General features: G+C 55.9%; 10 protein-coding genes across 10 annotated transcripts; 4 read left to right on the forward strand and 6 right to left on the reverse strand.

Annotated features, from left to right (window-relative positions):
* Nucleotides 1–269: 269 nt before the first annotated feature.
* LTHEOB_2548 (Swr1p complex component) lies at nucleotides 270–1,481 on the reverse strand (the record flags this gene model as incomplete). The annotated part of the gene is made up of 1 exon (XM_035511372.1): nucleotides 270–1,481. One exon carries the CDS (start codon nucleotides 1,479–1,481, stop codon nucleotides 270–272), a length of 1,212 nt encoding a protein of 403 aa, XP_035364257.1.
* A 299-nt stretch (nucleotides 1,482–1,780) lies between these two features.
* Nucleotides 1,781–2,345, reverse strand: LTHEOB_2549 (uncharacterized protein; the record flags this gene model as incomplete). The annotated part of the gene is made up of 4 exons (XM_035511373.1): nucleotides 1,781–1,932; nucleotides 2,018–2,096; nucleotides 2,157–2,214; nucleotides 2,275–2,345. 4 exons carry the CDS (start codon nucleotides 2,343–2,345, stop codon nucleotides 1,781–1,783), a joined length of 360 nt encoding a protein of 119 aa, XP_035364258.1.
* Nucleotides 2,346–2,912: 567 nt separating this feature from the next.
* LTHEOB_2550 (Synaptonemal complex protein 2-like) lies at nucleotides 2,913–3,935 on the forward strand (the record flags this gene model as incomplete). The annotated part of the gene is made up of 1 exon (XM_035511375.1): nucleotides 2,913–3,935. The coding sequence occupies one exon, from the start codon at nucleotides 2,913–2,915 to the stop codon at nucleotides 3,933–3,935; it is 1,023 nt and encodes a 340-aa protein (XP_035364259.1).
* A 1,123-nt stretch (nucleotides 3,936–5,058) lies between these two features.
* On the forward strand, nucleotides 5,059–6,247 carry LTHEOB_2551 (Mitochondrial carrier protein; the record flags this gene model as incomplete). Its single annotated transcript, XM_035511376.1, has 4 exons — nucleotides 5,059–5,204; nucleotides 5,329–5,748; nucleotides 5,806–6,102; nucleotides 6,154–6,247. The coding sequence occupies 4 exons, from the start codon at nucleotides 5,059–5,061 to the stop codon at nucleotides 6,245–6,247; spliced, it is 957 nt and encodes a 318-aa protein (XP_035364260.1).
* Nucleotides 6,248–7,209: 962 nt separating this feature from the next.
* Nucleotides 7,210–9,033, forward strand: LTHEOB_2552 (Glucanalpha-maltohexaosidase precursor; the record flags this gene model as incomplete). Its single annotated transcript, XM_035511377.1, has 5 exons — nucleotides 7,210–7,225; nucleotides 7,273–7,431; nucleotides 7,497–7,940; nucleotides 7,993–8,053; nucleotides 8,115–9,033. The coding sequence occupies 5 exons, from the start codon at nucleotides 7,210–7,212 to the stop codon at nucleotides 9,031–9,033; spliced, it is 1,599 nt and encodes a 532-aa protein (XP_035364261.1).
* A 441-nt stretch (nucleotides 9,034–9,474) lies between these two features.
* Nucleotides 9,475–10,380, reverse strand: LTHEOB_2553 (Ribonucleotide reductase inhibitor protein; the record flags this gene model as incomplete). The annotated part of the gene is made up of 1 exon (XM_035511378.1): nucleotides 9,475–10,380. One exon carries the CDS (start codon nucleotides 10,378–10,380, stop codon nucleotides 9,475–9,477), a length of 906 nt encoding a protein of 301 aa, XP_035364262.1.
* A 4,622-nt stretch (nucleotides 10,381–15,002) lies between these two features.
* On the forward strand, nucleotides 15,003–16,441 carry LTHEOB_2554 (3-isopropylmalate dehydrogenase leu2a; the record flags this gene model as incomplete). The annotated part of the gene is made up of 7 exons (XM_035511379.1): nucleotides 15,003–15,033; nucleotides 15,084–15,103; nucleotides 15,158–15,178; nucleotides 15,228–15,296; nucleotides 15,356–15,451; nucleotides 15,514–16,141; nucleotides 16,206–16,441. 7 exons carry the CDS (start codon nucleotides 15,003–15,005, stop codon nucleotides 16,439–16,441), a joined length of 1,101 nt encoding a protein of 366 aa, XP_035364263.1.
* An 882-nt stretch (nucleotides 16,442–17,323) lies between these two features.
* On the reverse strand, nucleotides 17,324–18,917 carry LTHEOB_2555 (Fatty acid elongase; the record flags this gene model as incomplete). The annotated part of the gene is made up of 3 exons (XM_035511380.1): nucleotides 17,324–17,570; nucleotides 17,620–18,110; nucleotides 18,162–18,917. 3 exons carry the CDS (start codon nucleotides 18,915–18,917, stop codon nucleotides 17,324–17,326), a joined length of 1,494 nt encoding a protein of 497 aa, XP_035364264.1.
* An 899-nt stretch (nucleotides 18,918–19,816) lies between these two features.
* On the reverse strand, nucleotides 19,817–21,107 carry LTHEOB_2556 (Gmp synthase; the record flags this gene model as incomplete). Its single annotated transcript, XM_035511381.1, has 2 exons — nucleotides 19,817–20,938; nucleotides 21,012–21,107. 2 exons carry the CDS (start codon nucleotides 21,105–21,107, stop codon nucleotides 19,817–19,819), a joined length of 1,218 nt encoding a protein of 405 aa, XP_035364265.1.
* Nucleotides 21,108–21,721: 614 nt separating this feature from the next.
* LTHEOB_2557 (Anaphase promoting complex subunit 10) lies at nucleotides 21,722–23,159 on the reverse strand (the record flags this gene model as incomplete). Its single annotated transcript, XM_035511382.1, has 2 exons — nucleotides 21,722–22,422; nucleotides 22,985–23,159. The coding sequence occupies 2 exons, from the start codon at nucleotides 23,157–23,159 to the stop codon at nucleotides 21,722–21,724; spliced, it is 876 nt and encodes a 291-aa protein (XP_035364266.1).
* Nucleotides 23,160–23,960: the final 801 nt, after the last annotated feature.

Here is a 23,960-nt window from a genome sequence, read left to right on the forward strand (position 1 = left end):
AATGCCCAATTAGGGTTGTCTGGGCTCTTGCAGCATTTGGAGCAAGGTAGATCGAAGTAATCAGTCTTCGTTCTGATGATGCTCGCGAGGGTTTAACAAGAATTTCGGCTACACAGGAAATAGCTTTATCAACTTGGAAAAGGATGTTCGTTTCTAGACTTAAGAGGTATCAGAAACTTTCCTACGCGATTGTTGTATCGTCTGTTGCAATGCGCAATTCAGTAATAGTGCAGAAAAAAAAACACTGGGTATCGTGATCATGGTCCACTCTAGGTCCTCAATGCGGCCTTCGCAGCCCGCCTCTCCTCCTCCCTTCTTTCGTCCACCCGGTTCAAGAAATCCATACGACCAAGGTAGCCCTCCTTAGCGCGTCCGTACTCGTCCAGCTCGTCCGCAATGCCCTCTTTATCGACATAGCCTGCCCAATCAAGCCTACTCTTATCCACCGTATTGAGCTTCTGTGCCTTCTCTCTGCTCTTCTTGGCTGCAGCGGCTGCCGCATTCGTATCTTGAGCGCCTGCAGTGGTAAATGCAGGGAGGACCGTGGTAGCAGTGGGATCAAGGAGCGCGCGACGACGCGCCCAGGTCAGCTGTTTCTCCGGTGACAGTCCTTTTACTTCGGCAGTGGGGTTCGGATCGAAACGTGAGGGGCGGTGAAGTGGTCGACGTACGGCAGGCTTGTCCGTCTCCTGCTCTCCTTCTCCTTCCGTGATGTCTTTTCCGTCCGTGTCGGGCGTTGCGGAGGACTCTGTCGCCTTTTTGCTAGAAGATAATTGCTTATCCAGCTTCTCTTGCTGCTGGGCGAGGTATAGCTTCGCTTCCGCCGAAGACTTAGGCACTTGGCGTTCTTCTGTTATGCGGTCGCCGGCAAAGTCGTACGTCCGCTTGATCATAATCATCTCCTCTTCGACCTCTTCCGAGCGCATAGCATCCTGGGCTTTCTCCTGCCCTTTTCCTGCTTCTTCGTCTCTCATTCCCTCGTCCCCCTTCGCCTCCTCATCATTTGTCTTCCCCACCGGAGCCGTGCTCAACGCCGCCCAGATCGCATCTACATCCGCGGTCGCGCCGTCCACGCGCGCCAGTGGCCTCCTCTCCTTCTTCTCCGCCCGCCGCTGCGCGCGCGTCTTGACCAGACCTCCTTCGCCACCATCGTCGCTCAGCAGCTCTACGTCGTCATCGCCCTCCGCCTCCTGGCGCTGCTTCTTGTTGCCGGCACGCTGCTGCTGATGCCGCCGCCGTGCGGCCGCGATGGTGGCCTCGTCACCCGAGTCGAGCTCGTCATCATCGTCGCCCGCGCCGCGCTTACGCTTACCGCTCTTCTTTGCGGGCTTCGCACTTTTCTTGGCCTCGCCCTCATCATCGGAACTTGAGATGGAGGCATCGTCGGCGGCGGCCTCTTCGGCGGTGGTGGGATCGAATTCTTCGTCCGAGGCGGAGTTGTAGTCGGAGTCTTGGAGAGCGAGGAGGGTATCGTCTGCCATGTTGAATTGGTTGACAGATCTAGTGGTGGGAACAGGTGGAGGTGCGGAAGTGGTAAAGTCGTGAATAAGAAAGTGAAAGTGGAACCAGCTTTGGGTGACGCGCCGCGCCGCGGAGGTACGGGCGGGCCAGACGCGCGGAAACGCAGAAATTATTAGAGATTACGGTGGGCTGAAACAACCACACGAGCGCACCCCCATTAAGTAATATTTGCACAGTGCATTTGACATGCTATTCTGAAGAAGCAATTCGCATTCATGTCATGATAATACATTTCTCATAATCATCCCAGACGAACAATTTACTTCCTGATGCTGTTGGACTCGCCCTTGCCCAAGTGCTCCTGCACCGTACCGCCAATCGATCCTTTATCCGTAAATTGCTTTCCAATGGCGCCCTGCGCATCGAAAGGACCTCCAAGTTTCTGTGCAGTGCCACCAATGGCTCCTTGAGCTGTTATTGTTGATGAACAGTCAGCCGCGGGATTTTGCTAGATGCAGCAATTGGACACTGTCGAATATTATAACGGAGTACCTACTTGTAAACTGCTTCCCAATGGAGCCCTCTGAGCTGAACATCGAAGTACCAGCTCCAGACGTCTTGGCACCCACAGGCTCCTTTTTGGTTGTTTCAAATCAGTAATGGGACTCTCTATGTGACGAGATGTGAAGACTTACGCTTCTGATCTGAGACTCTTCATGGATACCCTCATTGAGATCGATGTTCTTGTGGGCGCTGGAGATTTGGGATCAGCATTTGCGGACTTTAAATGACTGATGTTTTGGAGAAGCGTACGCAGAGGCGCCAGCCTCCATAGTCCTGGCGCTTTGGTCGCCGTCAAATTGGTTCTTGGAATAGCCGGACATATTTGCGAATTGGAATGTCAAATGGTAAAATGTAGCGTTGTTTGACCGGAGCTGATGGTTATGTGTAGAGACGGCCGAGTATGTAGTAGAGTTTATATGCTTGGTAGCATGTGCAGGTGCGTCATTGAAAGGAGCCAGCTTCGCGCTTGTGATATCATCATTGCGAATTCGACGAGATCTGAGATCTGGAAGCTACACCTCTTGTGGGATGATGAATCATCTTGAATAGGCAAGGGCTGACCCGATCTGCGCTATGCGGGAGGATCCGCAACTAAGCGGGTGATGTACGTCACGAAGTCATGTAACTGGCGGTCCATGCCCAAAAGACCCCGCATTCTCCAAGTACCTGTCAAGCCTGTCTCCACGTGGTCTCCGCTTTTAGCTACGCATCCGCGCTTATGACACGACGGCAGCACATGCAGCGGTCATAGAAGGCCACGTGGTGCAATTTCTTAGCATCTTGACAAAGCCGAAGGCGATAAATACATTAACGTCCGCAATAACGCAGCTCACCAAACCCACGATAACTTTGCACAGAATTCAGAATCAGCGTCCGTAGCCGCGAGGATGCCTGAACTTGGGCACATCGTGGACAGCTTCAAGGACCCGCCTAGGTCCAGCTTAGCCGAAGTACTCAAGCAGAGAATTCCCAAGCCTGGAGAACGGTGGACAAAGCGCGAGTTGCAACCAAGACTGGAGAGCGCAACTGCTGAAGGATTGTCTCCAGGGGAGTGCCGAATTATCCAGTACAGGACTTTGCTTGCAGACCTCGTGCAGTACAATCATACAGTAAAGGCAACAGATCAACCTGCATCCGGCGGCATGGCCGAGGAAGACGACAAAAGATGGCTGCTAGCGAGTTTGAGCGATCGGTGGATACGGAAGCTCGAAACTACCGCTGGTCAAGAGTTGCAAAGGCAAAAGGAAGATGATGCCAAAGAGCAGCACCGTAGGATCATGAGCGGCCAGCTTTGGAGTGAAGCGGAGTGGGAAATGATACGGGCTAAGAACCACAAGATTGAACGGGCGGCAAATAAGAAGATGTGGCAAGAGTGCAAGGTGATGACATTGGAAGACTGGAAGAAATTGTCGGGGTTTGACTACACAAACAAAATCCAGGACCTGCTGGATTTGCAAGCCTTTCATGACATACAGAAGGCTGAGCTCAATGCTCGCACGGACACGGTTCAGGCCCTGGTCTCGGAGGCTACGTGTAGAACAGAAAGTCTCGCGGAAGCTGCTAACAGCCGCCTCGACGTGCTTGAGAACCAGACAGAGACGACTGAATCTTTGCTGGATCTATCCGAAGAGAGCATGCTGAGGGTCCATACGCGAGTGCGCAGGCTAATGGCGACAGACGTCAAGGACGAAAGTGCTCGTGACGAGGAGATGCGACGTCGTCTTCAACACCCAAAGGCTCTGGATTATATGTTTGAAGGTAAAACCGAGTTGGAGGCGGCAAGAGCAGTGGTGAACTCGACCAGGAGGTTCGTGGAAAATATTGAAGAGGACCTCGAAAAGATGATCGTGGCGACCGTGGACACGATAAGCGCCTTAAAGGATGCGCGGTTGGCGTTGGACTTCCAGTAACAGGTAGCATGTAGAACTGCTAAAGAATGTTTCAGTAGCTGGTGGTTCTCGCAACGGACGTCGTCCAAATCCTGAAACGAGGTCGTGGCAGCGTACAGAGGTATCGTAGCTGAAGGCTAGTGTGAATTTAATTTTTCGCTCATGTGACGGGTAGTTGAAGCTACTGTCCGGTTGTCCGGATGTGAATGTCGAATTAAAAGTCACAAATTCACATCCGGACAATAACTTCAACTATCCATATGACTTTTTCTTTTTTGAAAAAAGAAAAAAGAAATTCAGCTGAGAATCCTGCTAGCCTTCACGCTAGCCTTCGGCTGCAATACCGCTCTGTAGTTGTTAGCGTAACCAGGAGACGCAGGAGTAGAAGCGCTTCCGTGGACGTAAATGTACGGTAAAAGGGTCCGAGCATCTAGATAAACATAAAAGCCTCCGAGCAATTGCAATGATAAGCGGATTCGTTGAGCTCCAATTAGCGATTCTCTGTTAGTCACCGGCAGAGCGGTTTCTCGAGCGACCAAGGTGCATGAGAACAGCAAAGCTTGGAATGGGGGCTGGGCGGTCCGATCTCATCCGCACCGCGGGCCGGCATGACGTAAGGCGGCGGATCTCCTGGGCGCGTCGGCAAAGGCGCGTCGAATCCGGATGGCAGGTCGGAAGCACGTCAGCGCGGAAAAAGTTTTGCACCATGCTCTGCGCGGCTGCCCTCCTAAAGTTGTGCTTCCTGACAGCCGCAATGGTTCAGAAACGGCAACAGCAGCGGTGCAAGAGGCTCTCCGGGCGATGATGTCGAGCGGGTTTGAGGCAGGTGGCAGGGGAGGGTCCCAACGTACGGAACGGGGTTTAGACCGACCTATCTGCGCGTCGCGGCAAAACTCGCAGCCGCCTGCCGCCCCCGTCCGCAGGCAGCTGACCGGCCACAATCTTTCGCCGCGCTGGCCCTCGGGTTTATCCGGGAATCTGGGCGAGTTTTGCCGCCAGGCCGACGCTTTGACCCTGGCGCAGCGGAAAGCTTTGAGCGGCATCCCTAAAGAAACGTCGACAAGTCTTCGATTCTCTCTCCCCGTCCACTTCCCCATCTCCACTCCACCGCGTCGTCGCTCCCTCCTCCGTCGCGACTCTCACAATGGCCTCTAAGATTGACGAGATCAAGGCGAAGGCCGAGGCTGCTAAGCCCGGCCAGCTCAGCGGCCTCCAGCTGTACTCCCGCTTCGCCTTCGCCGGCGCTGTCTGCTGCTCCGTCACCCACGGTGCCCTGACCCCCGTCGATGTGTAAGTTGCCTCCTCTCGCCCCGTCTGATGGCATTGCTGCGTGCCCGCGCCGCCTCGTTGCGCGCCGCTGCCTTTCCAGACGCCCTCTTCCGCGTGCCCGGTGCTGACCGCTCTATCTGTACAGCGTCAAGACCTCGATCCAGCTTGACCCCATCAAGTACAACCGCGGTCTCATCGGCGGCTTCAAGCAGATCATTGGCGAGAAGGGCTTCGGCGCTGTCTGGACCGGTGTCGGCCCTACCTTCGCTGGTTACTTCCTCCAGGGTGCCTTCAAGTTCGGTGGTTACGAGTTCTTCAAGCAGCAGTCCATCAACGCTCTCGGCTACGAGACCGCTGCCAACAACCGTACCGCTGTCTACCTCGCTTCGTCCGCCGCCGCCGAGTTCTTCGCCGATATCGCTCTCTGCCCTCTTGAGGCTACCCGTATCCGTCTCGTCTCTGACCCCTCCTTCGCTAACGGTCTTATCGGCGGTTTCACCAAGATCCTGAAGAGCGAGGGTGTTGGCGCTTTCTACTCTGGTTTCGGTCCCATTCTCTTCAAGCAGTACGTATTTCACCAGACCCCATTTTTCCACAAGGACGCCCGCTAAGATATTTATAGGGTTCCTTACACCATGGCCAAGTTCGTCGTCTACGAGAAGGTCTCCGAGGCCATCTACCAGCGCGTTGACAAGAGCACCCTGTCCAACCCCGCTCAGACTGCCGTCAACCTTGGCTCCGGTCTGATTGCTGGTTTCGCTGCCGCCATCGTCTCCCAGCCCGCCGACACCATGCTCTCCAAGATCAACAAGACCAAGGGCGCCCCTGGTGAGGGTACCACCTCCCGTCTGATCAAGATTGCCAAGGAGCTCGGCCTCCGCGGCTCGTACGCCGGTATTGGTGCTCGTCTGTTCATGGTGTACGTACCCCTTGTTCGTCCTACTTACTACATACGCTAACCAAGCCTTAGTGGTACTCTTACTGCTGGTCAGTTCGCCATCTATGGCGATATCAAGAAGGCGCTCGGTGCCGTTGGTGGAGTTGAGATCAGTCCCAGCAAATAAACGGGGGATAATATTGTAGAGAAAAGGGATTAGATGGAGAAGATGCGGAAAGTGGAGGAATAGAGTCCGTCGCCTGGGTGAAACCGGACGGCGGCAAAACATGCTATTTTTTTTTGTCGTTTGCGCTGGCTGTTTTATGAGCATTTTCCGGATCGTTCTCTCGTCTTGACTAGCCTTGGAAGAGGGGCCGTCGTGTTATAGATTAGACGTGTCCGGGCCGGAAGAGGATAAAGACTCGGAACTGTAACATAGCCCGCTTCATTAATTAGCTAGGGTATTAGATGGGAAAGAGTTCTGACGCAATTCTGGCTCGTCTGTCCGCTTGTTTGTGAGATGCTATTGTGGAGAATCACCGTCCAGGGACCTTTTCGGATGAAGGGCAACGGAATCGCCCCCGATGCGACAGAAGGGTATTGCAGCCGAAGGCTGGCGTGGATTTGTTTCTTTCTTCCTTTTTTTTTTTTTTGCTCATGTCATGGGTAGTTGAAGCTATCGTCCGGACGAGAATGTCGAATTAAAAATTCTACATACACATCCGGACGATAGCTTCAGCTACATACGTATGTTATTTTCCTGAGGCAGAGCTGGGGCATAGTTACGCTAGGCCAGGGCCGAGGCCATTCGCTAGGCTGCCCCCACGTCAATGGCGTTCCCATGGGCAGTTCTTATCGACGCGTGGTCTGTCGACGAACAGGTTCGCCCCACATGTGAATATGCGGGCGTTCTAGGTGGGGCAGTTCTCTGCAAGTCACTGCTAGGATCCTACAGGGCCGGAGCAAGCTTTGGATGCTTGTTGAACCTGGCCGACGTTACAACTACGTAACCTCTGCAGCTAGAAATATTTCCAAAGCAGGCTTCAAACTACGCCTACATATGGCGCGTCTTTCACCTCCTGATTGATTTCCTTGCGATCCTCCACTTTGTCGGTCTGTAGAAGCAAAGTATCTCATCAGAACAAAAGCATGGGGGACAACAAAGGTATTTTTTCCCCTTCATGAGAAGACATGCTCTGACGGGATCAACAGACGAAGAGCGCAAGCCCACGCCTGAGAACAGCGTTTTATTTCAGGCGTTCGAATGGAACGTCCCTGCAGATGGGAAGCATTGGAAGAGATTGACTGCTGCACTGCCTTCGCTCAAGCAGATTGGCATATCGAACATCTGGATCCCCCCGGCTTGCAAAGGTAACTTCAGGATCGCCCAGTTTCTACATCTGGATGAGACTAACCGTCCTTGTCTTTCTTGCCAGCCTCGTCCCCGGAGGGTAATGGCTACGACATCTATGATCTCTGGGATCTGGGTGAATTCGATCAAAAGGGCAGCACGCGCACCAAATGGGGCAGCTTTGACGAGCTGAAGGAGCTGTCTGCTAAGGCATCCGAAGTCGGTATCGGCCTGTACTGGGATGCAGTGCTAAACCACAAGGCGGGGGCCGATCAGAAAGAGAAATGCATGGCCATTGAGGTTGACCCAAATGATCGGACAAAGGAGATCAGCGAACCATATGAGATTGAGGGTTGGCTGGGCTTCGACTTCCCTGGACGCGGGGATAAATATTCGGCGCAAAAGTACCGTTGGGAGCACTTTACCGGGACGGATTACAATGCCGCGAACGAAAAGCAGGCGATCTACAAGATTCAGGGCGAGGGGAAGGGTTGGAGTAGCAGTGTTGACAAGGAGCAGGGAAATGCGGGTCAGTTTCCCCTCTCACTTCAAGCCGAGACGATGCTAACCAACTTACCCAGACTATATGATGTTTGCCGACCTTGACTACTCCCATCCTGAGGTCATTACTGATGTGAAGAAGTAAGATAAATCCCCTACCTAAAAAAAAAATGAACCACCATATTAACCAACGCAACCACAGCTGGGGCGTCTGGGTCACCAAGACCTTGGGCCTCAAAGGCTTCCGCCTGGATGCGGTCCAACACTTCTCAGAGCGCTTCACCAACGAATGGGTCGAGACGCTCCACACCGAATGCGGCCCCGAAATCTTCCTCGTCGGTGAATTCTGGGTAGGCGAAACCTCGACCCTAACGGCCTGGCTGGACAAAATGAACCACAAGTTCGCCCTGTTCGACGCGCCGCTGCTATACAACTTTCATCAAGCGGGCCAAACCGAGTCGTTCGACCTGCGCAAGATCTTCGACAACACGCTCGTCCAGGCCGAGCCCGTCAACGCCGTCACCGTCGTGGCCAACCACGACACGCAGCCGGGCCAGACGGTCGAGACGCCCGTCGCCGACTTCTTCAAGCCGCTCGCCTACGCCCTCATCCTGCTGCGGCCCGACGGCTACCCCTGCCCCTTCTACGGCGACCTCTACGGCCTCCTCCCGGGGCCCGACACGCCCTTCGACCAGCCCGCCCCGCCCGCCTGCTCCGGCAAGCTGCCCGACCTGATCAAGGCCCGCCAGCTCTACGCCTACGGCGCCTGTGAGGACTACTTCGATGGCGGTGACGGTGGTGACAACGCTGTTACTTGCGTCGGCTGGGTGCGCCGCGGGACGTGGGACCGCGGCGAGGGCGGCTGCGCCGTCGTCATGTCCAACGCCGGGCCTGGCACGCGCCGCATGTTCGTCGGCGACGGCACCGAGGGCCAGGTGTGGACCGACGTCCTGGGCTGGGCCCGCGACGGCGACAGGGACGCCGAGGTCACCATCGACGCCGACGGCTTCGGCGAGTTCACCTGCGGCGAGCTGAGCCTGAGCGTCTGGACGCGCAAGGATGCCGGCGGCCGAGAATTGTTCCCTGTCAAGTTCGATACCGAGATTTACAAGATGGCGTAGGACGATAATCATGGAGGAGAAATGGGAAGAAAGAGTGAGAGGCATCTAGACGAGAAGCAAGTCAACCCCCTGGTGAGGTTATACACATTTACTCGGCAGAGCGTGTCACTTTCACGAGCCTACATGTTTACCGTTCATTCTCTTTCATTGCTACCTGATAATGCTCTTCCGGCGGGCATAGAGTACCCGCATAATCAATGGATATACCGCCTTTCTGTACTGTCCGTACAAGTCCCAAGTACCGTCTCGAACCATGCAGAATTTTTCCACTGTACCCGTTAATATGCAGGGTCATCAAACGCCAAAAAAACACCAATGCTGCGCTCAAAGACCCAATCAAAATACTGGCTCTTTCCTGACCAAGCCTGTCATAATACAATGATTTCACGCCGTGAAGCATCCCGAGAGCATGACTTAACAACACCCGGCGAAACTTGTCTATCAGACTCCACCCATCTCCACCTCCGCATTGTTTCCCCATGACTCTGATGATGGAGGCCTCAAGAAATCCGCTTCTTCAAAGTCATCTTCGTTAACCGCCTGCCGGCGGCCAGCACCACCGCCAACGAGCCCATCGTTCCTCTTCCTTGACTTCGGCCTCGCGAGCGGCCTCACTGACCCACCCAAGTTGGGCATGATTGTGTGGCTCACCGGATAGACCGTTCGCGGCGAGATTTGCAGGTCGTCCGTGTCGCCGCCAGCAGGCACAGCCAGGCTAGTGTTCAGCGAAGGGAAGAGGGGCCTGGCGCCATCCCAGCCGTTGTTGCCCATGTTTGAAACAAGCTCGTGCTCGGCAGTATCATCTTCGTCTTCGAAGCGACGCTTGTTGGTGGGCAGCGAGTCGGTCGAGAGCGTCGAGGCGTTGGACTCCTGACTCGAGAGGCCGAAATCCTCAGCTGAGAACGCAATCGCATGGGCGTCGACAGCGTGCGCTACGTTCGCGCTACCACCAGCATCGTGGTGGGAGTAGGATGGGTGCGGCTGCTGGACGTCGTAACCGCCCGTCTTGTGGATGCCGCAAAAGGGCAGGAGCTCGGTCGGGCGACTGTTCGACGGAGCAGGAGCGAAGGTCGCTTGTTGCTTGTGCTCATGGAGTGACAGCGCGCTTGCGGTGGCGGTGGGAGGAAGTGTCTTGTGTGTCTTGTAGCCTTCGGGGACGGACTTGCGCACGCGCATGCCGACGTTCAGGAGCGAGGCCTGGACGTTGACAGGGACGGGGGCGAGGCCCTGGTGCTGAGGTTGATTGCGCGCGAGCGAGGGAGAAGCATCGGCGTCGGAACGGTCGGCGCGGGCAAAGTAGGAGGTAATTGACGGCTGGAAAGGCCGCTTGTTGCGATGCGCCGACATGATGTGAGGCCGAGATGCAGCGGATGGTGTCTGTGGAATTTGCTGAGGGCGCGGTGGGTTTTTTACGGCGGAATCGGTAGCGCAAGTTGCGGAAGGGATTGTGCAACACTGAGAGGGGAGATTGTGTGCAGTTGGAATGCTGTGGACAGCTTGTGGAGGAGGGGGTTAAAGATTAGAGGAGCGCGAGGGGAGGCTGGCTTAGCGGCCGTGCTCTGGCGGGCGGGCAAGAGTCAGTCGCGTCTCACGGCGCGCGACCGTGCAGCGCGTTCCCCGCCTTCCCCGAACAAGTAAGGTGATTGCCCTGTACCTGATTGGCCCGCAATTGTCTGGCGTTGAATACCCACAATTGACACAGGCCAGAAGATCATGTCTTGGGGTTTCACAGGTCAAGGGGAAAAGTCAGTGGATCAGATGAGCTTCAGCCTCCCTTACTATGCCCGTGATTCTACACGAACATGTTTTTTTTATTCAGAGACAAAACACGATTCTCCAATGGGCGAGAACACCGATGAGACGATTCTTTGTGCTACTGTCTTACCGCACCCGGAAGATTGCACAGAGGCGCAGATAGCACGCCCTCATACGGTGGACGTAGATTTCCCTCGAGATCCTTCCTGGTGACGAATCCTTTGTCATCACCCGCACATCCAATCATACCATGCCACTCTCGGCTCTCCCTGTCGACCGCAGCATGCGGCCTCTTCTATCAAGCAGGTCTATTCTTAGTCCAGCTTCGAACGCCTTCGTGAACATCTGCAATTTATAAGTCAATGCTGGTTGGGTCATACGTATCGCGCTTGCGCTTGTCGCTTGTGCATCCCCACTGTTCTAAATTTTACTGCATACAGATGGGTGTTGTAGCCGAAGGCTAGCGTTTTTGAAAAAAAAAAAAAAAAGGTAAGCCGCAGATTCGAGGATCCTGAGGATTCACCACCATTGAAATGCCAGTCTGAAGAAATCGCTTCCCTCGACTGGTTCCGCTCTTCTACCTCTCGGCCTCTGCAAGGGACGACTGCGGGAATTATTTTAAGAAACGTAATCTCCAAGACTACGCTGCAGGAAGTGCATGAATTACGTCATGAATAGCACGTTCAATGATGAGGAAATTGCCTGCAAATGTTTTCCGTATGGTCTACCAAAGTCGAAACCTGACATCCGAAATGATTGGTGCGTACATTGAAAAGAGGGTATCTCTGCGTGTGCTCCCAAAGTACAAGCCATGGATAGTCCAAAAACTCCTGACCTGCATATCGAACCCTTTAGAAAATAGAAAAAGTAAAACGGGGAGAAATGCCAAACGTGATTTCGTAATTCAGAACCTTAACCCCGAAGCGTGACATGATCAAATCATCAAAGGGTTGCGCTGTACAGATATGATCGTGAAGAGCTTCTACATGACCGGATGTGAGTTTAGAGGACCATGAAGCTGACTCCTGCTCGAGTGGTGAGTATCCACAGATACTCTAAAACTTTCGTCTTCATGGTCGTAATCGTTACTCATCGAGATCGTCGAGACTCGTGCGCTGCCTCCGCTAGCAGCTTCTTGTATGGGAGAGACGGAAGGGATCCCATCGGGGCTACGCTCAGAAAAATGGAACTCCTCATCGGCGGATGAGACTGATTCTGATCGCCGTGGGACGTGATCGTCCTCACCGTCGAGGAAACCATGTGGGTTCGTCGGTGACGCCAATGGTGAAGGGATGCGGGCTCGCAAAGGGTTCGAGATATGCAGTAGGTCGGAGCGCGGGAAAGAACTTCGAGTGGCGGTAGAGGATCCCGCATCACTGTCCGCGTAAGCGGTTGTTGTCTGACTGCTCCAAGTTGCATTGCTACGTCGCCAGACAGGATCCCGGCCACGTCGGCTCTGACTCCTTCCACGGACTGAGCCAGCGCTACTCATCGAGAATCCAGTCTCGCTGATGTTGGGGTAGTGACTCAGAAAGTGGCTGCCTATCCCTGCTAAATCTGTCGAGTGTCGAGAGATGTATGGGCCTTGGGGCTGTGCAAGATCAAGGCCCACGAGAGAAGCCCTATCCGTGAGTGGGTTGTCCGGAATTAGGGAGCTTGTCGGCCTCTTGCAGTAGCAGTCTACGGGGCACTCGCATCTGCTTCGTTGCGCTGCTATCGTTTTTGCTCGCCTAATCTCTTGGATATGCTCATCACGCTCCGGATCCCTAGGCCGCTTCTCAAGTGAGAAGGGCTTTTGGTAGGAATCTTCGCCGTGGACGTCAGATCTAAGGCTGCGGGGCTGCAGTTCGGGTTCGGGTGCACTTTGGCGACGCAACAATGGTCCAGGTGCCACCTCAGCAGGGCTTTGGGGGGATAATGCTGGCGTTTGATTGTGTTGGCTTGGCAATGCCTGACGATTGGTATGCCGTGATTGCTTCGTGCTGACTGAAAGTGGACGGCTGTTCTCAGTGGTAGTAGCCCGGCTGGTTTCGACCGAGTGGCAGCTGGCTCGGCGGCGCGCGCGTCTTATGGCCTTCACTTGGCGAAGACGGAAGAGCACGGCCTTCAACTTCCCCTTGATCCTGGTTGTGAGGCCCCGGATTTTGGGGCTGTCTTTCCCAGTGTCCCTTTGAGCTTGTCCTGGGCCAGGGGCAGGATCAACTTGTTCGGGCGGTTGGGCTTGCTCTCTCCTGCCCCGGCTACTTCTGGACGAGTGTTTGGATAACAAGGAGCTAGCGTCGCGCCCCGAAGAGGGAGATATGTAGGCACGAAATCGAGACGGCGGCCTGGCCTCTCCCTCTTGGTCGTTTTCCGGCATCTGAGGAACCGAGCAGTTCGTGATGAAGGGGCTAGCAAGGGCGCCCATGGAATGTAGCCTTGTAACCAAGGCAGAAGTTCCGGCTGTAGCATCTCCGGGGGAGGTAGTGCTGGCGTAGCCGGAAAGGTCGCTGGCAAAGGTCAACGTTCTGGTCTGTTGAGAGACGAGAGAGGTGTGGGTGGAGTTGCCGCCAAGGCCAAACCACTTGTAGGAGCATTTCTCGCATCTGACGCCATTGTAAACGCCAGGAAGGCGGGAAAGCCTGAGAGTCATCTTGTTGTGCCAATGGTGGCACCTGGGGCAGCTGCCGTGGAAGCTGACGTCCCAGGTACCGGAAGGAATGGATCCAAAAGACATTGCGCTGGACGCAGTGGAGAGCTCAGTGGCGCGCCTATCCGAGGGGAGGATTGTGGAATTCTGATGTGGGATATCCATGGCGGTAGATGTACTCGGCCTTCCTCCGGCGACAGAAGTTGGTGTCCTAGGCTGGACCATTGCCGGGTCTTCCAAATGTTGGATAGAGTCCACTTTCAAGGGTAGCGGCACAGAATTAGGCAGGAACCCGGCCTTGCCTCGGCGGTGAAGGAAAAGAGGATAGGCCCAGGGCGGGCGCTGGGGACGTTCTGCCCTATGAGGGCGCGATGGGGCCAAAACTGCAACCAACACAATCTCGCGCGGACAAGGGAAGCAAAGGCCAGCGGCAACGCACAGGCAGGAACGATTTAAATCAGCAGACGGTGATGCTTATTGCGTGCCTGGCCGGTCAGGCGCGGCCAGGCAGCCCCCAACTGCTGAGGCTGAGAAGTGCCACAATATCGGCTGCACTGCCGCAACATCCATCACCGCTCGCGAGCTCCGCCACACCTCTTGCCAAAAAGGCTCCATCTCAGGTCTTCTGCCTGAGCGAAACTCGGTGTGACCAGTGAGCGCGCGGCGCGTCAGACCCGGTCTGCAGGCGCGTCGGGCCCAAAGTAGGGCATGGTGAATGGGAAGATGGCCTGCACGGCGGCGTCCCCGCAGCTGACGAGCACTCGAACAGTGTCTGTGGGCGAGGCCGGACAAAGTGCCGTGAGCAATGCGACCGGCGCTCAAATAGCAACAAACGCCAGCCGCCGACGCCATCAGTGAGTCGAGCCCTAGGCTGGAGGGAGCGGGCCGCAAGAAAGAGCCATTTGCGGCCCCCACGGCAGCCCGGACGATCGTCAGCATCGACCCGACTATGTCGAATCCGTCCTTTTTGCCGACAGGTGGTCGTAAAATAGTTGCGCCATAGCCGCAAGGCGGGTGTTGCAGCTTACATGCCTAACTTAGCAGCACTCTGGTCCACTGCAGTGCTGCAGTGCTGCTGTGGTAGACGGGCGGGCGGGCGGGCGGACGGTACGAGACTCTGCTGCGACGCGACCACGATCATGGTTCAGTCCGTGGAACCAGTCTCATGGACTAGCACTCAGGCAGCAACCGCTCCAATGCTGTCGCCGACCGGCCGACGTGCGGCGGTGCTTGGGGCTGGTGCGGCAAACGCCAGTGCACCCCTGCCTTCTGACATCAGCGGGGGCAGCTTGCAGCCTGGCGCTTAGCCATTGCGGAGGAAGCGGAGGAGGCGAAAATCTTCGAAAATCTTCAAACGAGAGGCAGATGGAGAGGGAGAGGCGGCCATTGAAGGTCGCGAACCGGGGTTAGCCGAAGTCGATGAATAATAAGAGGGTGATGAAGGGTGAAGCGAGTCGTGCTGCCCGCTGGGCTGCCCCGCGCATTGCCCGCCGCCGAGACCGGAGCTTGACGCTCGTCTCTCCACCCCGCGACTGAATATTTCGAGACTCTCCCAACACCACCCACAGCCCTCCAAGCTCCCGCTATGCCGTCGTTCAACATCGTAGTCTTTGCAGGTTAGTCTCCGCCCTATAGACTGCGCGCGCATGCACTAATTGGCCTTTAGGTGACCACTGCGGTCCCGAAGTAAGCACCTTGCTGCCACCGTCACTATCATGCGAGCTCACAAGTCTATGACAGGTTACCGCTGAGGGCATTAAGGTGACACCAACTTTCCAACTCTATCCAGAGCTTCCGCTGACACTCCCAGATCCTCGAGGTTATCCAGAAGGAGAGGCCCGACGTCAAGTTCAACTTCCAGCACCACCTTCTCGGCGGCGTACGCACTTCCCTCCACACCTTGGCTACTGGCATTCTCCTGACGCGAACACGTACTAGGCCTCCATCGATGCCACCGGCGAGCCCCTTACCGAGGAGGCCCTGACCGCTGCGAAGAACGCCGATGCCGTCCTGCTCGGTGCCATTGGCGGTCCCGTTAGTCCACCCACCCACACGTTTACGAAGCACCATGATCTGATACCACTCGTCTTATTTAGAAATGGGGTACCGGCAAGGTCCGCCCCGAGCAGGGCATCCTCAAGCTCCGCAAGGAGATGGGCACCTTCGGCAACCTGCGTCCCTGCTTCTTCGCCTCTGAGTCGCTCGTCGAGTACTCGCCGCTCAAGGCCGAAGTGTGCCGCGGCACCAACTTCAACATCATCCGCGAACTGACTGGCGGAATCTACTTCGGCGATCGCAAGGAGGACGACGGCAGCGGCCACGCTCTCGACACGGAGCCCTACTCGCGCGAGGAGATCGAGCGCGTCACCCGCCTGGCCGCCAACCTCGCCCTGCAGGAGAACCCTCCCGCCCCCGTCTGGAGTCTGGACAAGGCCAACGTGCTGGCAACTAGCCGCCTGTGGCGCAAGGTCTTCACCGAGGTCATGGAGAAGGAGTTCCCTCAACTCACCTTCGGCCACCACCTCATCGACTCGGCCGCCATGCTCATGGTCAAGAACCCCCGCGCCCTCAACGGTGTCATCGTCACCAGCAATCTGTTTGGCGACATCATCAGCGATGAGGCTAGCGTCATCCCCGGCAGCTTGGGCCTCCTCCCCAGCGCCAGTGTCGGCGCCATTCCCGACGGCAAGACGCCCGTCAACGGCATTTACGAGCCCATCCACGGTACGTGCAAACGACTAACCCAAACTAGTATTTTAGCTTTGGTTGCTGACATGCATTGAACAAGGTTCCGCCCCCGACATCTCCGGCAAGGGCATTGTCAACCCCATCGCCACCATTCTGTCCGTCAGCATGATGCTCAAGTACTCCCTCTGCCAGCCCGAGCTCGCCGCTGCCGTCGACCTTGCCGTCAAGAATGTTCTTGACAAGGGCGTCCGCACCGCCGACATCAAGGGCACCGCTAGCACCAAGGAGATGGGTGATGCGGTCGTCGCTGAGCTGACCCAGCTTCTCAGGAAGTGAAAGTAAAAGAAAGTAATAATGGGCAAATCAAGGGGCAGATCTGACAGAAACTTGATCTGGAACAGTTCATATCTTTGGAGATACAATAAAATAGCGTTGGACAAAAATAAATGATATCATGGCACAAAAAGAGGCAGATTTGAAGAGATGTAGGAAAAGCAGAAAGTAACTCGTACGGTCACCGATCAAAGTTTAGATGAGCACACGGGATCTTTCTCTCAGGTGACGAGTACATGGACGTCCGACATCGCACGCACGGGTCATCGCTGTTGTGTCTCAATCTCGAACGGTCAACAAACACCTCATCGAAAAGGTCATGCATCCTTTTGAACTTTGAATGAAATGTATTTGCCTCTCGTGTCAGCTACGATTCTGCCCCTTCCCTTTTTCATTCCCTTTTGATCTTACACGTTCCCGCCCCATTTTTGGTGTCCTATACTCCCTTTTCGCCCAACTCATCTTCTCTCTCACGCCACAAATCCCGCACCCTTTCGGCAGAACTACCGAATAGTGACCAGCCCTTAACGTTCCATAAGAAGGAAAGATTCTCGCTTGAAACACAACCCGAAATGAACTCCTCTGTGTTCTTTCCCCCCACCAACGGGGTTAACCATTTCCAAAAAAAACTTTGGAAAGCACGTAGAAATGAAAAAGCAAAAGCGATCAGTGGTATCAACACACAACGAGCGCTATCTAGCTATACAAAGAGGAGGAAGTCTAAGAAGCTGGAGGTGGATAATGGGGAAGGTGTGGATATAGCTGCGAGAGCTTCTGAAAGGCTTCCCGGGCGCTTACGTTCCGGTCGAGCCGTTCTTATTAGCCTACAGGTACGCTTCGAAACAGCCTTACTCCTCGGAAGACAAGACTTTGTGAGCATGTCATTTAGGGCTTGACCATATCGGCGTAGCTCTTTTCGTTCTTGTTGGGGTTGGTGGTGCTGAGACCGCCGTTTTCCTGCTTAGCGGATCCATTCTGGTGAGGCTTCCCATTCGCAGAACCGTTCGTAGCGTGCATCTCGCGCTCAATGCCGTGAGTCGCGTCCTTGGCCGCCTTCGAAGTGGCGTTGACCTTGGAGGCCTGGCTGGTGCGCTTGATGTAGGAACGGATGAAGAAGCGGACGAAGAGCGCGCTGTGTTCAAGTTAGGACAATTTATCTGCACAGTATGGGAGCAACTTACGTCAGAGGCATCAGGTAGATGACGTTTAACCAAATTGCGAATGATTGGCCAGTGGTGTCAATGCAGGGCACCCGGACGTACTCGTCCCTCCACTTGATCTCTTCGCGGGTCGCAGCAGTATTGCCGGCCTCCGCTCCGAAAATGTTGCCAGAGTCGTCACGCACATTCTCTGCCAGTCCCTCCTCGCCAGCTGCGCGGAGGAGCATCTTCTTGATCACAGAGCCAAGGCCGGTGGCACCAGCAACAGCGGCGACAGAGGTGGCAGAGGAAGACACAGCGGAAGCAGCCTCAGCAGCCGCAGACGTCACAGTGTGGACGAGAGTGTAAGGAGTCGAGACTGGAACGGTGTACGACACGAAGAGGTGGAGAGCCGCGAAATTTGCGCCAATAACGAATTGTGCAATTTGCATGGTGGTCAAGGTACGCTTGATCGGCTGCGGGACGCGGACACCGAGAGCGGAGACGGTGTAGTATGTGTACTGGCCGTGATACTAACATCATTATCCGAATTCCACAGCACGGTTCAGTGGGTTAAAACTTACCATGAGCGCGTGAATGCCCGAGTTGATGAAGACGAACATCCAGATAGGAGCCGACATGAAGCGGATACCAGCCCACATGCAGAGCATGGCGCCGGCGTGGTGGTAGGTCTGCAGAGTGGAGCTGCGCTTGCCCTTCGCCAGAATGATGACCGTGTCAAGCACCTCGTAGAACTTGGACAAGTAGAACCACCAGCCCCAGAATGCAAGACCCTCGTTCCACATCCTGCCAACGTCGGTAGGATCAGGCTGACCATTTGCGCCCAGCAGAATCTGGGTGTTCTTCACCTCCCAGGCCTCGCTAGTGTTGTTGAAGGTAACAGCATTTCCGAGTCCGCGGGGCCCATGAATCTTGCAGTATGCGTCCACATTCTCGACCAAACCGGCATTCAGGCCAGGAGTCAGACGGTAGAGGGCCCTCGCCATGGCAACGTTGGTGACGCCCGAGTACACGGCCAGAAACACATTGTGGAGGATGACGAAAGCGTAGAAGATGCGGGTCTTGCTGATGGCCCACGGCTTGTTGCCGCGGCTCTTGTTGTAGCGGTTGAGCAGGGTGACAGTGATCGCGTAGACGGTCGCAATAGTCGCGGGGACCTTGGCGGACAGGAGCGCATTATACGTCTCGGCGCTGATGCTAAAGGGAGCTCTGAGAGTGCCAGTAGGCTGCGGCGGCGCGAGCGCGGGCGGGGCCCAGTCCGGGGGGAATTTGAACAGGTCGCGCGAGGGTAGCTCGACGTGGAAGGTAGCGCCCGACATGGTGCTCGTGAGTGGCAGGTAATCTGAACCGGGATAAGGTCTGGGAACGGTGGGGAGCGACGGGAGCCCTGGACGCTTTGTCTGATCTCAACAGGCCTTCATGCAGCAGGACGACGTGGGATGAATGCAGCGCAAGCTGACGGGCTGACTTGTATTGGAGCAGCCAATGCCTTCGAGTTTCGAGAAGCAATTGGTGGGCGTGTTGGGATACAAAAAGCACCTTTCGGGCGCGCGCATGTGTAAAAATACAGAGCATGCATGACGTTGCCAACCAGCCGAGCCCCAACAATATCAGGCCGGGGGTCGGAGCCTGATCGGGCAGGCGGCGCTGGCCAAACGCGACGTTTTTTCCATTTGTAGATTCAAGGGTTTAAGAACAAGCACTCCCGCCGTCCTAGCTTTTGCTCCCTCAGCTCCCTCGCCGTTCCAACCGCCTCGCAGTGTTCGCAGCGCAGCGCCAGCGCTGGAGGTCGCCATCGTGCTCGCGTGCGCGACTAGACGCGACAGCCACCGTGCGCCCCTCGCTGCGCACATCCTCGCACAAGCGAGTGGCCTACCCACCGCCAAGGGCCTGATTCACGATGCCTCCTGCAAAGCCTCGGCAGTTTTGCGCCCCTTGATAGGTCCATTCTTTCGTTGCCCGCCACCGCGCCCACGAGGACCAGTAGCGTCGCAAGCCGAGACTGCCGTCGTGCTCCTCAACAATAATCTACGGCCGAACTTTGCCTATCGTCCGAAATTTCCTTTGCTTGTGCCTGACCCTTCAGACCCTTCCGACGCGCACATGATCGCGCCCCTTCTCCATGCTGCGCCTCGAATTCACCACAGCGCTCGATAAATCCCCCCGGCTGTCTAATCAAGACCTCCGCTGAAAATAATACCTAGGAATATGAGCATGTTCAAGATGGCCTGGGCTTGCTGGCCAATGGGACAGGCGGCGGTGGAGATGCACTGTTATCTGCCGAACCCTTCTTCTTCGGCGGAGGTGGAGGCGGAGGCTTCTTCCCCACGGGGCCTAGCATCGCGCTCGCCGATGATGCGCCTGCGCTGCCAGATGCCATGCCGTTGACCCTGTCCATCACGCCGTATTTCTGGTTCAACCCGTTGGCCTTCTGCCACCCCGCCGCCACCTGCTCTCCATGTCTCTCGCGGAAGTTGTTGGCTGTTGAAGCTGCACTGCGCAAGTCGCTCACCGAGACAGACGTAGGGTCCTTGTGAAAGCTTCTGGCCGTATTAAATGCAGCCTGCTTCTGCGCAAACGTGGTCCCCCCTTCAGGAGCAGCTGGTTGAGAAGAGCCAGTGCTCAGTTTTGCGAAGCGTGACTGGAGCCCGCCAAGTTGGTTCTGCTGGGCAGGGGACGCAGTACGCGCAGGCACCGGAGGGGTCGCGGGGGAGCCATTGCGGGGAGGAACAGGAGGTGAAGCAGTTCGACCGATTCCAAAGCCAGAAACGTTGACCCCAGCGTGGCCTAGTCTATTGATTGCTCCCTGGTTGAGTATACCTTGACTTGGCTGTGCCGGGGTGCTCTGAACACTTTCTTGGTACGTTGGCGGCGGAAGCGGGGCATGGATATCCGGGTGCGAGTTTTGTCGAGGGGGAAGGCGCGGCGGCAACTTTGGTTTCTGAGACGGTGCCGGAGGGGGCGCAGGCGTCGTCCTGGCGGGCGAAGCTGTCTCCGGTGTCTCTTGCCCAGGCCGCCTCACGGGAGGTTTGGGCAGATGTGCGGTGGATAACCCAGTTGTGTTAACACGATAAGGACCTGGCGGCGGTCTGTCTTCCTCTTCCTCCCGAGCTGCGATCTGCCTTTGATGTGAGACCTGAGCCTGGCCGCTGTTTGCAGGAGTAGGCGCAGTGATCAGGCCGGCCGCTCCGCTCGGCGAGTTGGCTTGCCCGCCATAGTAGCCCTGGTGTTTCGGAGGTGGTGCGAAGGACGCGGGATCTCTGAGGGAGGATAGTGGCCGTGACTGGTGGTTACGCTGCTCCGCATAAGGGTCCTTATTGCCCATGCCAACCCATCCTTTCTGTAGTGCGCGCCCGAAGTTAGCCGGTACGTCATGAACGGCGCTGTGGGGCAGTGCAGGAGAGGGAACGTACGGCTTTGTCCTTGAGTCCCGGTTCCTGGGAGTAGGAGGGTTTGCTGTTCTTCTCAGGGTGCCAGCCGCCCTTGGCGATCTCTGTGAATTTGTTCATGTTGTTGTAGTTGGTTGTTTGAGCGGGTTGGGCACGCGGGATGACGACGGCTCTCGCGGCAGCGACAGGGATGTGGCGGCAGTGCTTCTTGGCGGTGAACCGCAAGGCTCTCGTAAGTCGTTGCCGGTTCAAGACAGCAGCACCATGCTGTGTCTGACTGACCAGAAGGGAGAGAACTTCGATTGTCAGGGGCCAAGTGATACGCATGCCAATTATACCTACGTCCTTTTTCTAAGACCAGTAATAGATCAGCCACTGCCAATTTATCTTATCCGATGCAACCTACAGAGGGGCACTGTAGCCGATGGCTAGCGCGAAGAATAGCAGAGCCAGAGAACATAGCGTAAGTATGCCTTACTTCTTTTCCCCTCATAATGAAAAAAAATAATATGTATGGGTAGTTGAAGCTATCATCTAGATGAACATGTGGAATTAATAATTATACATTCAAGTCCGGACGATAGCATCAACCACCCATGGTATGAGCGAAAAATAAATTCACGCTAGCCGTCGGCTGCAATGTCCTCCTGTAATAGATCCAGGTTTCCTCATTTTGGCCACATCGGTGCTTTGCCTCCATATCGTACAATTCCCAGGCGCTGCAAGCGTGATCTCTACCTCAACTCCGCTATGGCAAAGTCTGGCTCGGGCATGTCCCTGGGCTTCTTTTTCTTCTTCTTGCTTACCGCAGCCTCGGCTTTTACTATGGTGTTTGCTGATAGCCCGGTAGTGTTGGCTCGTCTTTCTTTAAACGCCTTATCTCTGGCGAATATTTGCAACCCCCTCAGATGCGTATCCTTCCCGTTCTGGTGGTTCTCTAGGATCTTCACCTGGACCAACATCGCTCGGAGGACCGGAAGCTTCCTTCTCCTGCGCCCCGTTTCGTCCTCACCTTCATCATCGCCAAGCTCATCTTCGGAGCCCGAGACATCATCATCGGACCCGTCGACGGCTCCAACACCTTCGAAGTCGACATTCACCCAGCCTCGCGGCTCAACAAAGGACATGACGCCCCACTCCTGTAGGTCCATTTCGCCCATGCCAGCTAAGAATGCGATCTTGGTGGGTGTGTAGCTCTCATCCTGGTCGAAATCGAGGTAGATGCGCATCGCCACGATCTCGACGACCTTGAAAAAGTGAATGTTGAGATAGTGCGGCTGAGGGCCGTCCGATTGCCAGAAGAGCGACGTTGCGGAGGATCGCAGCTGGGGTACGCCGCAGCCTGGCTTACTGCTTGACACAGTCCATGATGCGAGTGACGAGATCTCCTTCAAGTTTGGTGGCAATGGTGGCGTGCTCGGCTCAGTCGGAGATTCTGGAAGGGTGGTTAGTCGGACGGTCCATGTCGCCGGATGAATCACCGTGAAACACAGGGAAGAGGAGCAGCGCCAATGACAAGGGTTGCTGCAAAGAGATCTTGGGTGAGCTTTGACGCCGTATGCATCGTGGTCCCGGTCTTCTGGGCACCAATTTGCTGCAAGATGAAAGCGCCACAGCCCAGGAGCAATATCAAGAATGTCCCGAGAGTCAGAGGGCTATTTGATTTTTTTTTTTTGATAGCAAGCAGCAAGTCTCACGGCCGGGAAATTCAAGCCCAGTGGTTCGCTTTGTTGCAAGGCTGGTCTGGATTTACGGCCATGTCCTGGGCTGGCCCTTGTAGCTGGGGATCTAGGTTTGCCTGCGGCAGATTTCGTAATGTGAGGGATGGCATCGGCAGAGGCGGTTGGCGAAAGCAGATGCACCGCGTGGAGAAGACATGGGTATTAAGACCAGAAGGGAAGTGGGTGGAGCCAACAAATGGGAAAAAAAGAGGTGTCATTTTTCATCTGCGACAAGGTAGGAAAGTAAAATCAAAGAGCGCAAAGGTGTGTACCGACCTGGTGGGGCCTCGTCTTCGTCGTCTTCGGCTTCCGCGTAGATGTCGGCCATAACAGACTCCATATAGCCGCTGGCAGGATCATCATGGCTTACATCATCGAGGTCGGAGGGTGGATCGAGGGGCGCTTCGGGCTCAGGCTGAGGCTGGTGGCGGCGACGCGTAGCGGGTGGCATTGGAGTCTCGTGACCGGATCAGCGCAGGAGGACCGCGGGGTTGGGTCGATTTGGAGATGGCATGTCGGTGTTTTGTTTTGGCGGGCGGGCGCTAAGTACCTAGGCTCGGCAGCCCGCTCTTTCCCGCTCTCCGCCTCGGCCTGCACCCACTTCTCAAAGCAGCACCTCGCGAGTCGCCCCTGCCAGCTTCGCGGCTCGGCTCAGTCTTGGAGGCGATCAAACTGCCGGCCTGCATTCCGTGTGGCCCGCCGCCCCGGCACCCAAAAAAGCAACGCCAACGAGCTCCAGCGGTGACAGGCTGCGGCAGAGCCAAATCTTCAAGCTTGACTGACGTGAAGAGCACGATCCCGATACGCATGCGTTCATCCAATACTGCCCGCAGCACGCGGCTGGTGGTGCGACGACGCGGGCATACACCAACGCCGTGCCCCTGCAACCTCCGCTCAGGAACCCGACGTGTGAGACGATATGCGAATCGCGCCTTGGGTCCAACGGGCCGTCTGCCAGGACGTGTTTGAGATGAAGACAGCCACAGATCTCGCAGCATGCCTCCACCTTTCCCGTGTTCGGGCCTGCTGTCGAGGCCCAGCCCCCTGCAGCTTGCTAACTCTCTTCCCTGTTCTTTTCTGGCATCCTACAGCACTGGTGACACTGCCCCCGAAAAAGCACTCGGCAAGCCTGTGTGCCGCGCCGCAACGTGGATCACCAGCGAGGGGAGCCAATCGAGACCGTGGCCCAAACTCGCTCCGTCGGCATCATACAACTCGCTTTTTGCTCTCCTCTGTAGATTTAATATCTGAC

Source organism: Lasiodiplodia theobromae, assembly GCF_012971845.1.
Source record: "Lasiodiplodia theobromae strain AM2As chromosome Unknown scaffold_6, whole genome shotgun sequence".
Lineage (NCBI taxonomy): Eukaryota > Fungi > Ascomycota > Dothideomycetes > Botryosphaeriales > Botryosphaeriaceae > Lasiodiplodia > Lasiodiplodia theobromae.